Below are 13,477 nucleotides of genomic sequence, written 5' to 3' on the forward strand. Positions count from 1 at the left end.
GTAAAAATGTGTAAATCAAAATAAATCAAACATATCAATAGTAGATGGTTGATGAGTTATTAGTTGATAAACTATCATGTATAAATCATTGAAGTATAAACTATCATGTATAAACGGTTAATCTTGGAAAAATTATGAACAGACCATTAGTAAATGATCAGTATAGTCTGTGTTCAAAAGACACAAACATGCAGGATGAGTAATTTATTTGTTTTCAAGGCGATAGACATTTATAAATGGCTTGCAGTCAGGGGCTTCCAGTGGATTTAATAAATAATTTGATCTAGTGATAATGTGAACCAGTTCCACCTTCCACTGAAGCTCACATCAGCTCCACAGCGCTTAAAGACTCAATGTGTGTCAGAGAAGAAAAGTATATTCCCTCACCAGTCAGCACTCACACTGCAGTACACACTTCAAAGTGTTCAACACCTGTTATAGATGATGTGGAAATTATTTACAAAGCTTTCTGCATCCCCTAATCTGTAAACCATTCATCACTTGTAAACATTACAGATAGTTTGTAGATCTTTCGCACCTTTTTTACATTGTGTGTATGTGTATACAAATCATTTACAAAGCTTTCTGCATCCCCGAATCTAAAGTGTAAACCATGTATCACCTATATATACTGACATATGCAGTATAGCATACCATTTATTAATAATTTATGAATATATTAACTAATCATTTATAAATTACTTATAACTTACTTAACAAAACATTCATAAAATGTTAGCACTTAATAATCATTTACGGACGTATAGTCATGTTTTGTAAATTAATAGTTTCCAAACGGCTTCTACTTGAAATCTTGACAAGATCTTTTTTAATTTGTCTGTAACCTCAGTGTAAAAGTTTGACATAAAAGTTGTTTTCTCACATTTTACTTTGTGGTATGCATGTAATCAAAATCCATTTCCAATTGTAATGTAAACTGCTGTATTATGGATGAGAAAGTTCTCTTTCCGAGAACAAGCAAATATTACATATCATCCCACAGAAGTGATCTACTACAGTAGGACACGATGGCATAAATGATTCTGATGGCATAAATGATGGTTTAAATGATTCTTTTGAAATCTAATTATCTTCCTTTCTCATTTGCACTTCAGATTTGTGTAGATATATGAAGCGCCCTTACTATGACTTAACCTCAAAGGTCATCTGAACCCATTCTTATCATGTAAGAGCTGCCCTGTGCTGCCCATTAGCAAGAGCACACAGTGCAGCAAGTTCAAAGCTTAGTGCCATTCACAATGTCGCACCGTTTGATCTTGAATCTCCACATACTGAAGATGAAAGTCACAATGACCATGTCGGCTCTGGCCTGCAATTAATCCCAAAGAGAGGCGTTAGTCTGCCTGTTTGACTCATTTGTGTGCCTTCTCTTCTGTCCCTCTCTATCTTTCCCTCATTTGCTTCTCATCTCTCTTGCCCACCCACTGTCCCTCAGCCTTTTTTTCATCTGACCGAATGGCTATGGTGCTCTTGCCAAGACCCTGTCATGGCTAATTCGCTAACAGCTGTCAGGCCAGACGGGGACGGGGGTGACTCACTTCAAAGAGCAGGGTCTCATTAGTGGGCCCTGTGGCGTACAAGGTCTCCGGCCGGTTGAAAGAGCGCTGATAGTTGAACGTAGTGCCGGCGAACTGAAATCTGCCCGGCCAGTCCACCGTCCAATCCCCCGTCAGGTAGTAGGTGCCGCGCTTCAGGCTGCGGACAGCCAGGTAGCTGGTAGAGATCTCCATCTCCTGCACCCTGATGCTCCTCGCTCCAGCAGGAACTGTCACAATGGGGTAATACTCTGAAGAGAGAGAAAAAAAAGAGCTGTTCACTTTTGCAGTTTCTGCATTTTTTAGGCCCAGAGGGAACAGGCATTTTTGAGCTGATGCATTATCACCTCCTTTAGTCAGACAAAAGCGAGGAGGTGCCAGACTGCAGAGCTCTTGCTGTGTAAGTGCTCTAAAAAATGCATTGCCGTTTTCTGTTATAGTCTGAGGAGCTCTAAAGTGACCCACAGACTTGCCTATATTGCAAACATTTTGTGTGTGTGTCTGTCAATATATTGAAATCTGAACCACCAAGTACCACCTAATAAAAATAAATAAATAAATAAATAAATAAATAAATAAATAAATTATATATATATATATATATATATATATATATATATATATATATATATATATATATATATACATATATATATACTGTAATATATACAGTAAAAATATTATAAAACGGATTTCCAAGTTTTGTTTTTTCCTACAGGTGTTCCATACAATTTGAGTTATTAGACACAAACAACATTACATGCCAATGTAAAAATGCAAGACTATTATAGATAAATAACAAATTAGCATCTAACTATTTTATGAAGATTTACTCAATGTTTCTGTCTATTGAAGCCAGTAATTCTCCATACCATTGGCTCTGTGCTGAAGGGTGTACTGGCCACTGTAGAACTTGCAGGTGGAGTTGTCTCCTTTACACACACCACAGGCATCCAGAGCGGCCTTTGATCCCAACACCTGGTCACAGCCCACTGGCTAAACAGGAAAAGTTATTATAATTAAATTTTCAAACTGAAATGCTCAGTTTAGCCGATATGGGCCTTTTGAATACAACAAAATGCATTTCGATCAATTGAAACCCAATGATCAATCAATCAACTTTATTTATATAGCGCTTTCACAATCACGATTTTGCCAAAGCAGCTCCACAGTGTCAAACAGGACAACACTGCAACAAAACTAGATTGATTACAATGATAAAGCACCTCACATACCTCACATATCCCATCGATGCACACACCTCCTTTGTAGTTAGAGCAAGACGTCCCATCTTTCACTTTGCTGGACATTGCGAAGAAAAAATCAAAGTCCTCAGCAATGCAGTACAGCTTGCAGATGTCCTCTTCTAAATAGCAGATGAATAGGGTCATTAGATATTATAGCTTCAGAGTGATTTTATGTTAGATCTTCTTTAGCTGTCCACCAGTACCCTCAGCATGCTGCTATCAAGTTTCATGAGGACATATAAAGCAATGATCTTTTGAACATTTTTTCAGACAAAATGCAGGTGGACTTTTATGTCAAATGGAAAAAAAAATTACTGAGACACATGCACAAACCCCCCAAAGATGAATGATTCCCATTTATCAAATTGTAGTAGGTCAATTAGTTTAAGCTTGAGTATTGGATTGCTCATATACAAATTGCTGAAATAAAATAAAATAAAATAAAATAAAATAAAATAAAATAAAATAAAATAAAATAAAATAAAATAAAATAAAATAAAATAAAATAAAATAAAATAAAATAAAATAAAATAAAATAAAATAAAAACAATACTAAAATCGCTACACAAAACACAGAACTTTGCTTTGCATCATGCATCTTTTATTCCAAGCAGACACAATGCAAATGTGTACTATCTAGTACTAATTACTGGGCATGTGTAAGCTGTGTGTGGTTGGGTGTGAAACAACTGGAAGACTGTACAGAACATACCCACGAAACACATGTTACACTAAAATGTAAAACTCTGTTACAAATGGGCCCATAAAACAGGAATGCAAGAGGGGCGGCTCTATCCAACTCTCCCACCGAGAGAAAAATATGGACCTATCAGAGATGCATCTGCATCCGCACTTCCCAGGCAGAAGAAACAGACCCAGGCTTGTTCAATACAGCAGCATTGTATGAACTGTTCAATTTGTGTCCTTCTATTCTATTAGACCATAATTCTTGCGCTATTACTTCAAAGTAAATCAGTTCATTTAAATTCTGCAAAACCACAATGATGTGACATGCTTAAAGGTGCAGCTGAATGGGAAACCAAACAATAGTACAAGTTTAACAACAAAAGCTTAATTCTGATTAATGTCCCTAAAAGTAAAGGCCAAGTGAAACTTATCAACAGAAGATGTCAGTGGTTTAATCCAATTTGATCTGATGCCAAAAGCCCAGTCAAACAGGGGTAAGTGCTTCCTAACACCTGTACTAGTCACTAAAAGTATCCCAAGGCCAGACATGATCTACTGATTGGAGAATGGAGCTCCAATTACCTCACTGACACCCCTGGATACCCAGGAGACAGTTCAGCATCTACTCATAGTCTTTTTCTTTAGTTTTAAGGAAACTGGCAGGGTGCTACCCAAATGTTCTTATCCTTTCTCGTTTTCACTCCTAGGCCACTAACTCGTAAGTAAAGCCCAAATACATAAACAGCCTCAGTGGCTCCTTTTTCAGGTACAAACCTGCCTGCAGGGTCGATCAGTGCACTGCGCTCACAGAACGAGTGGCTACATGTTTCCTGTCCAAATCCATCCACAGCTCAGTCAACACACATTAGGTGAGATGAATCGCTTGGGTGGAATATGTTTGTCCGATGTAACAATCTCAACACATATTGTCAGAAACAAATGGGAATGATTACTATTTAAAAACACACCTGTTCTAGCTGAGTCAGATATCAGAAGGGTATTAAAACCTAATCAGGCATGTTTTTTAGAGGTTTATTGTTAGATTTTGTCTGAGAAGGGTACAAATTACGTTCAAAAGATCAAGGTCAGTACAAGTTTTTTTTTTTTTTTTTTTTTAAGAAATTAGTACTTTTATTTAGCAAGGATGCATTAGATTTATAAAACATTAGTAATTTTAGACTAAAATTCTATTCCAAATAAATGCTTTTCCTTTCAACTTTCTATTCATCAAAGAATACATTAACATTTTTCACGTTTTTCACCGAAATATTAAATGTATTCATTTCCTACATCAACATTAAAATGATTTCTGAAGGATCATGTAACACAAAAGGCAAATGAAAATTCAGCTTCCCCGTGACAGGAATAAATTATATTTAAAATGTATTCAAATAGAAAACAATTCTTTTAAATTGTAATACAATTTCACCATATTACTATTTTTACTGTATTATTGATCAAATAATGCAGCCTTGGTGAGCAAAGAGAATTGTATATATTAATTGTAAAAGATATATTTATATTATATAATTTTATATTACATATACATTTTTATATATTATATTATATTATATTATATTATATTATATTATATTATATTATATTATATTATATTATATTATATTATATTATATTATATTATATTATATTATATTATATTATATTATATTATATTATATTATATTATATTATAAATGCTTATAAAATCTCACGTGGAGTAAACAAAGAAAGACGCATGGGGATTTTTAAGCCACAGCAAAGGTTCTTTTTCACCACCATTGCCAAAATGTTCTGTCATTTATGACACGATGCTTTCCAGACACTGAAGGAAATTTTGCAAGCTCCATCTATGCTTTGATTATCGTTCTGGATCCGATCCGGACGTAGGCTTTGACAAAAACACAATTTTCTCATCTTTTTGTTCAAAATGAACTTTCCCACATTCATAATTGATAAAAAATAATGCATGAAGCTTTTCTTTTCTTTTTTAAAGCAAAGGCTTTGTTTTTGTTTTGATATATTTCATGTTCAGATATTCATACAAAAAATATTCAGGAGGACATGAAAGTTTTCTGAAAATGATTGGCAACTTTTTTCTTCTTTTTTTTTACGCTGCCGCGAAAAGAGCTAATGAGACATTTGCCTTTGTTGGTAATTAATGCATTAAGGCCCATATATCTCCCATACCTTCCACTTTGGTGTATGGCTTCCATTTGTAGTACCATCCCCTGAAGGGTTTGCTGTTGTACTCTGCGCACTGCTGAGCTCTGAAGTCCACTCCATTCGGCTGGCATGGCTTGGTGTTACACAGCTGGTGCAGTCGACCGGGGCCTTGGCAGAACTTGCCGTTGTGCTGTGGGCTTGGGTGAAACAACCAGCAATTAGCACAAGTGAACATGGAAGCAGAGAGGGAGAGAGAGCGAGAGGGAGAGAGAGAGAAGAAGAAGAAGAAGAAGAAGAGAAGAAACAGATGTGCCTCAGCAAGCATTCAACATGCGTGTGGAATGACAGCCATTCAGTATTTTTTGGAAGAGGGGCTGGTAAGATACATTTCATATGATGTGCAATAGCATCATGCACTTAGAGAATGTCTTTGTGTGTTATCTGTGATATGTCTGACTGAATCACATCCCAACTGACAGCTGTAAAAGTTATAAAGTGTTTGGGACGCAATTCCATTCATGACTTGGACACGTTTGTATTTTCAACAGCAAGGATTTTTGAATAATAAACTTCAGCAAGAACAAGACAACACACAGCTGTGCTGATCTACTTTACACATTGTGTAATCTGAGTGAAAGCTTCGCTGTAGCAGGAAACCTGGTTGAGTTTGTTTTGGATGCAGCAAAAACTGCACTTTAGAGGTACAGCGTGTCACTGGGGCAGTACCCTTACACCTCATATACCTATAAAAGGTGCATTTTAGTAGCTTAGAATAGTAATTTGTACACTTAAGGTACTACTGTGAACCTTTTTTTCTTGTGAACAACATCACTTTGCTGATCCGACAAAAAAACAGCCACCACCACATTAACATAAACCTGCTTTGACCAGCATAAAATGCATTTATTTACCTTTATTACTTCTTTGAAACCTGTAATGGCTCATAAAAGGTCAGCTCTTTCGACCCATCACCCTGTATTGCTGAGGCAGCTGGAGGCTGGAGAAGAGCAGCAGCCTCCTCCCAATGCCACAGGAATGCCTCCGAGTGCCACATGAAGCATAAAGTCACCATCTTTTCCTGAGGGAAAAGCAGCCCAGCAGCTCCTGTAACTGAGGCTGTGAGAGCGGAGGCATGCTTGCGGCATGGTTGCGTGTTTTAAAGTGGAAGACTCTTGGGTACCCTCTTGTAGCCTAACCTCAAAGCAGAGGACTGCGCCATGGGCCTGCCAATGTGTATGTGTGTGTGTGTGTGTATCTGTGCATGTTCTTTTAGTCTCTGGCCTTTAGCTTTTTATTGCGTGTTCACACTTGAGGTTAGGAAACCGCTCACAGAGAGAACAGATAAGTCTTCCTCAAGTTCTTAAAAATCACTCATCTTTATGCATGTACAGTGATCAAACACAATAAACATGGGGAAAACACACACAATGAGATAAATGAATAACTGTTCATCTCAAAACTGACAACATGCGTCTATTGTCTAGAGAAGCCGTTTTCAAACTGTGGGTCATGACCTGCTGGTGGGTTGAAGAGTGGGAATAAGTGGGTCATTAGAATGGGGGTGCGTTCAGCTGCAGTGAAAACATACTGTGTGACCTAGCCAACAAATTACTTTCAAGATTTTTTTATTATTTTAACGAATCATTTTAATGGGGTTTTTATTAAATCCCTGAAATAGGAACTGTGGTTAACACAAGCTTAAAATGTATTTATGTACACATTTTATTTTATGACATATAATAATACATCAGTAATACCCCAATCATGATGTTTTTGGTTTTGTTTGTTGTTGTTTTTTGTGAGTCTTGAAAAAGGCAGCTGCTGACAAGTGGCTAAATAGAACTACAGAGATTGTTCGGAGAATAAAACATCATAATGGCAAAACGAAGAATTTTTTACACTTTTTTGCACTTTTACAACCTTGTTGTGTTTATAGACCTTATATGTGCCCAAGAAAAATAAGTGCACAGCTATCTTTACAATTGTGTCTTTGAACTTCCATTCGTGCAGTAGCTTTGTACATTTCTATGGCATCGCTGTCAAAGAAATTAGCTGGTGAAATGAATTTATTTATTGGAGAGTTAAGGTATCATGAGCGTTGTAATATTTGAAGCGTGTATGATAACAAATTTCAGTAGACCGGGAAGATTTTAAAATGAGCGGTTCATTCATAAATCTGTATCATCATACCTGCTGTGGAAATGCAAACCGAAAAACAGAACACAACGAGCACAGCGCTAACTAAAACTTTCTAGCTTGTACAATTTGAATAAAGTTCAAAAGATTTGTTGGCCGCTCAGTGGTGTTGAAAGTCGATGGTGTAGTCCATACTGTTCATTTATAGATTTTTACTTCTGGTGATTGTATTTAGGCGCCACAATATGTAAGAATCATAAACTTTTGTTGATCAGAGCTCATATTTTTGCAATAACCTATTGGCTTTTTGTTGAGGCAACCAGGGTGATGCAAACTTTCAAATCTTCATTATTTTAATAATGTTTTCTTTTTTTATTATGTCACCAATATGTTTTTGGTATATCTTGAGACTGAAAAAGTCACTGAAAAATTCTGGAAACTCTAGTTCTATAGGTGTGTACATATTGCAATGGGAAATGATGTGTCGTTTTTCAGGAGAAGTCATTGATAGTCTAGCTGTCAGGTGGCTGTTTGTTCATATCTGCTTTTGTTTTTGGGGCAGGTTTTCAGGCTGATCCTATTAGAGCTTTAGCAACATTGTACAATGGCACCATATGGTAGAGCACTTACAACAACAACACAGTTCACCACACAAGAGATTGGGAGAAAAGGGGCGGAAGAGAATGATAAGTGTAGGTTTTCTGATTAGACATTGAAAAAACTTCACCCATATTCATTTTGTGCTACATATTAAACTTCACTGAAGAGTTGTTGGCAAAGGGAACATTATTCCTTTTTTGCTCTCTGCCGACAAGACTTTATAGCATTGTTTTGCAACTGGGGAACATTAAATCTATGAACAGCAGCACTGGGTGCAAACTTTAGAGGAAAAAAAGTCACCTCTAAAGTTTAAAGTCACCCAGTCTGTTCGCTTGCCTGAATCCCCCCCTAAAAAACCCACCTAGACCCACATCTTTCTCTATCCCACTCTCTCAATACATCAACCATCCCTAAGACCCCCATCTTTAATCAAACCCTCATTATGCCCACACTGTTAGCCATTAGGTATCCACTTTAAAGTCAAGTCATTAAAACAGAGCCCTCCACATAAATAAACAATGCCAAACAATGATGTAATGAAATGTAATTGTTTGTATGTTAAAACTTTCCAAAGTCCTGAGGGTGATTATGCATCCTACTCTTTAAACTTTGGCCTCTGGAAATGGTGCATTAACCCATACTCTGCTAGTTAACAATATTTCCTCTGCAGTACACTAAACAAACTTCAAAAAGGCAGTCCCATCAGCAACCACCTCCACTAGGCTGTTGCCAAGAGACATTTCTCAAACACTCATATCAAAGATGCATGAAACTGTAAATCTGGCAGCTGAGTATGGATACAGTCAAGGGAGTACATTTATCAGATCATTTTTATTGATAAATGTTATTTGAGTGAGATGACATCTCTTGCCGCTGGCTTCAACAGCTGTCTCCGGAGGACCTTATACTGAAGTGATGAGTACAGGGATTCCCCTTGAACTGCACCGCCACAAACAGAAGACATACCAACACATATTCTGCTGCAGGTGCTGTCTGAGAGCAGTAAGGGAAGATTATCCATCAAAATGCCTCTTTTGAAACATTTAAAGGAAAGTGTTCTCAGTCATTTCCGAGTGAAATGATATAGGATGATAGAAAACGTTCTGATCATCACGAACTTTTGCTACAGAATGCAGGCAGATGTCCATGGTGTTCACCTCATAAATATGTGTAAACAGCTGCTCGATAAAAAGAGAAGTCAGTTACAATGATCATGGTACACTTGACTGCAGGGTGAAAAGCCACAATATCCTCCATTTTTTATTGAACTATTTTATTGAACTTTGCTATCAGTGGGGGTAACACTGATAGCAAAAACAGAGAGAACCGATGCTAATACCTCCCCAAAATCTCAGATTATAGTGCACATTCTGTCTTAAAGCAAACCCATTTAACAGATTCACTAAACCCTAAGCCTCTCTTAGTGGATCAGACGCCATTGAACTATTACAGACCATCAGGACAGAACAAAATAACAACATTCACACTAAAAACACTTCATCTGCTCACGAGTAAGATTCATTTACTCAGAAATGTAAAAATATGTTCACCATTTATTTTCTGGATTAAATACAAAATATCAAAAATGTAACCATATTTAGGTAATTGTAAAGGTTTCTATGCAGCATAATCTGAATTCAAAAACAGCTTTCTTGCAATAATGTGGGGAAATTATGTTTTCTCCTGAAATGTGGCTTTCAAAAGCAATCATTTTGCAACATCTCTAAATGCTGTGTATCTATAAGAAGGATCTTTAAATCAAAACCAGGACTCTACCTAAGCACACTGTATGAGATCACACTACATAATATAGATCATATCTAATATTTCATATGTACCCTTTTTGGGCTGGGTATTTGCAGGGCTTTAATGGGGTTTCAAATCTCTTTGAATAGTTTCTTTCTTGCTTTCTTGCTTTCTTTACTGGAACTGTTCCTGGCTGTTGGTCTGGCTGTCTAATACATCATAAGTACTTCCTTATCCAAAAGAAATATGCTAAGATGCTCTAGACAGCCAACTGTTGATGAAGCACAAACTCACGTTCCATCAGCTTGACCAAGCCACATGTAGAGCCACCTGTGGTCCATTGAAACCCAGTCTCAAATAAACCTGCCACCACATACAGAGAGGAAGCACCTGAACCTAAATGCACAAAAACTACATCAACTATTTGACAGACACTCACATCTTTAACAATCATGCTTTATATTATATTCCAGGGGTTTTCAACTAAGGGAAGCATGGAGTAGGGCTGGGCGATATGACGATTATAATTGATAGAGATTTTTCTGTATAGTTCTATCTGTGTGTAAATATACACTAAATTGCCAACATTTTGTGATGACTGTATTCACATGCACATGTCCTTTAATGATAGCCCATTCTTAATCTGCAGCGTTTAATATAGAGTTGGCCCACCCTTTGCAGCTATAACAGCTTCAACACTTCTGGGAAGGCTTTCCACAAGGTTTAGGAGTGTGTTTATAGGGATTTTTGACCATTCTTCTGGCCTGGCTCGCAGTCTCCGCTCTAATTCACCCCAAAGGTGTTTTATCAGGTTGAGGTCAGGACTGAGGCCAGTCAAGTTCCTCCACACCAAACTCTCTCATCCATGTCTATATGGACCTTGCTTTGTAAACTGGTACACAGTCATATTAAAACAGAAAGGGTACATTCCCAAACTGTTCCCACAAAAATGGGAGCATGAAATTGTAATTATAAATGCCAAAATGGCATTGTATGCTAAAGCATTAACAGTTCCTTTCACTGGAACTAAGGGGCCACCACTCTAGAGTCCAGTGGCAGTGAGCTTTACACCACTGCATCCAACGCTTTTCATTGCACTTGGTGATGTAAGGCTTGTATTCAGCTGCTCGGCCATGGAAACCCATTCCATGAAACTCTCTGTGCACTGTTCTTTAGCTAACCTGAAGGCCACACGAAGTTTGGAGGACTGTAGCTACTGACTCTGCAGAAAGTTGGCGACTTCTAAGCACTGTGATTTTGTGTGGCCTACCAATTCTTGGCTGAGATGGTGTTGTTCCCAATTGCTTCCACTTTGTTATAATAGGTGGCAACCTATTACAGTACCACGCTTGAATTCACTGAGCTCCTAAGATCAACCCATTCTTTCACAAATGTTTGAAGAAGCAATCTGCATGCCTAGGTGCTTGATTTTATACACCTATGACCATGGAAGTGATTGGAACACCCAAATCCAATGATATAGAAGGATGTCCCAATACTTCTGACAATACAGTGTATCTGTGATAGTATACTGTGTATCTGTGAGTGTATAGTGATGTTGAAGATTAGTTATTAAAGACACAATAAACCGTGACAGAGAACTGAATTGGGTACTGACAGGCAGCTTTCTGTGGCACACATCTGAGTGCTGAATACAGTTCACTTTCACTGCTCATTGCGCTACAACAGTCAAATACATCCATTTATGTTTCAAAATGCTCCGTCTTGGTGAATACTCATATAAACAAAGTCAGTTATGTCTAAAGTGAAAGTAAACATTTGGCCGAAATTATCATTATATTGGATACATGCATGTCTTAAAGTGACAGCAGCCTCACATAAGGCGAACTGCTATTGTCTTGCTTGTTAATCCTAAACTGTGAATCCTGACATAACACTTAACACATAGAGTACACTTAATCCATGATTATGCAGAGTGTAAAAGTTCAGAGGGTAATCTAGGAGTAGCAGTGGGTCAGTTGGTCAGGAAATGCATGTGCTTCCACCACTTACAGCTAATCTACCATTCATGGCAGCTTAATTGACAGCTTTTAACTAGCATAAACATCCTGCCACAACACAATATCAAAAAGATCATTTTGCAACCGCATGCCATGTTTATCTGGATTTCCTTTTCTAACACATACACAAACTAAATGTATCACCCTATTCTTCAAATTCATAGAAGATGGTTCATTCAAATAACGATAACAATGTCTCAATATCCGAATGAGTCTGAAACACAGTATCAGAATTTTAGAGTTGTTGGTTACCTGGGGCTGTTGCAGGACCTCTCTCGGTACATGACCCCTCCACCACATGTACGTGAACAGTCGGACCACTCGGACCACCCCGACCACTGGCCATGCACTGCTCTAGGACCATGATCACCAAATTTGACACACTGTCCTCTCCGGCACCACTGCATAATGGGAAAGAAAAAGAAAGAGCATCTCACATTGATCAGTAATGTATGAAAACCTGACTATTTCTCGTAACTGCATTTAATATAATTTCAAAAGTTCACCTTTATATCGCATAGTGTGGCTTTATTTCTCATTTTAAACTTGGCTTGTATCTTACTATCTTATAATTAGTAATTTTTAAGGCAGAAAGAGATTTTCATAAAAATGTGCTTAAATTTAAAAAGGTCACAGACCAAGCTGATCTCTTTCATGTCAAAGAGAAGGTATGAGACGGGATGTGAAGTAAAGGAGAGAGTTCTTGAGCCTGCTGGTTTGGGATGGAGCCCAGAGTTACACCTGGAGAGCAGGACTCGGCCCAGCCAAGCCACACAGTCCCACAATCAGCACCTCTCACCCTGATCCCCATCCACTAATGGAAAGACATGCAGGACCAACCATCCTTATGGAACATTTACACAAATCAGAGAACAATGCTGCAGGTGTGCATGAAGAACGATGCCGAGAGAGACTGGTCAGTCCGTATTCATCCTTAATGGTGGTTCAGTGAGTTCAGACAGAGAAAGGGTGAACTGACAAGCACTCACTCACCATGTCTGGTCCGCAGATGGTGCCCTCAGCAGCAGGCATGAACTTGGTCTCACATCGGTGTCCTGTTCTGTGGCACCACAATGATTTACAGATGTCCTGGAGGGCACAAGCACACAGAGAGCACAGTCAAAGACGAGCCTACACCCGCTGGGAACCCTTCAACCTCCCTGGCTTGCACCTCGCCACGCCGACCTCTTGTTTCTAAAGCAACAGCCAATCAACTTTCCCAACACATAAAAAAGCCTGTCAAAATCAATCACTGTATTGCCCAAAAGAAACACACTATTATCATTGCATTTTGTTTCTTCCCACAATACAACGATAATAA

At 38.0% G+C, this 13,477-nt stretch overlaps 1 protein-coding gene across 1 annotated transcript in view; it reads right to left on the minus strand.

Moving 5' to 3' along the window:
• The window catches only part of adamts18 (ADAM metallopeptidase with thrombospondin type 1 motif, 18), a 75,753-nt gene that overhangs the window by 26,671 nt on the left and 35,605 nt on the right, over positions 1-13,477 (minus strand). Inside the window, exons 11-16 of the mRNA XM_067438018.1 lie at positions 13,150-13,245; positions 12,409-12,557; positions 5,678-5,850; positions 2,792-2,922; positions 2,429-2,552; positions 1,560-1,807 (exon numbers count right to left, since the gene is read on the minus strand). Coding sequence (XP_067294119.1) covers positions 1,560-1,807; positions 2,429-2,552; positions 2,792-2,922; positions 5,678-5,850; positions 12,409-12,557; positions 13,150-13,245 — 921 coding nt within the window. The remainder of the gene's footprint in view (positions 1-1,559; positions 1,808-2,428; positions 2,553-2,791; positions 2,923-5,677; positions 5,851-12,408; positions 12,558-13,149; positions 13,246-13,477) is intronic.

Source organism: Pseudorasbora parva, chromosome 1, assembly GCF_024679245.1.
Source record: "Pseudorasbora parva isolate DD20220531a chromosome 1, ASM2467924v1, whole genome shotgun sequence".
In the NCBI taxonomy this organism is placed as follows: Eukaryota; Metazoa; Chordata; class Actinopteri; order Cypriniformes; family Gobionidae; genus Pseudorasbora; species Pseudorasbora parva.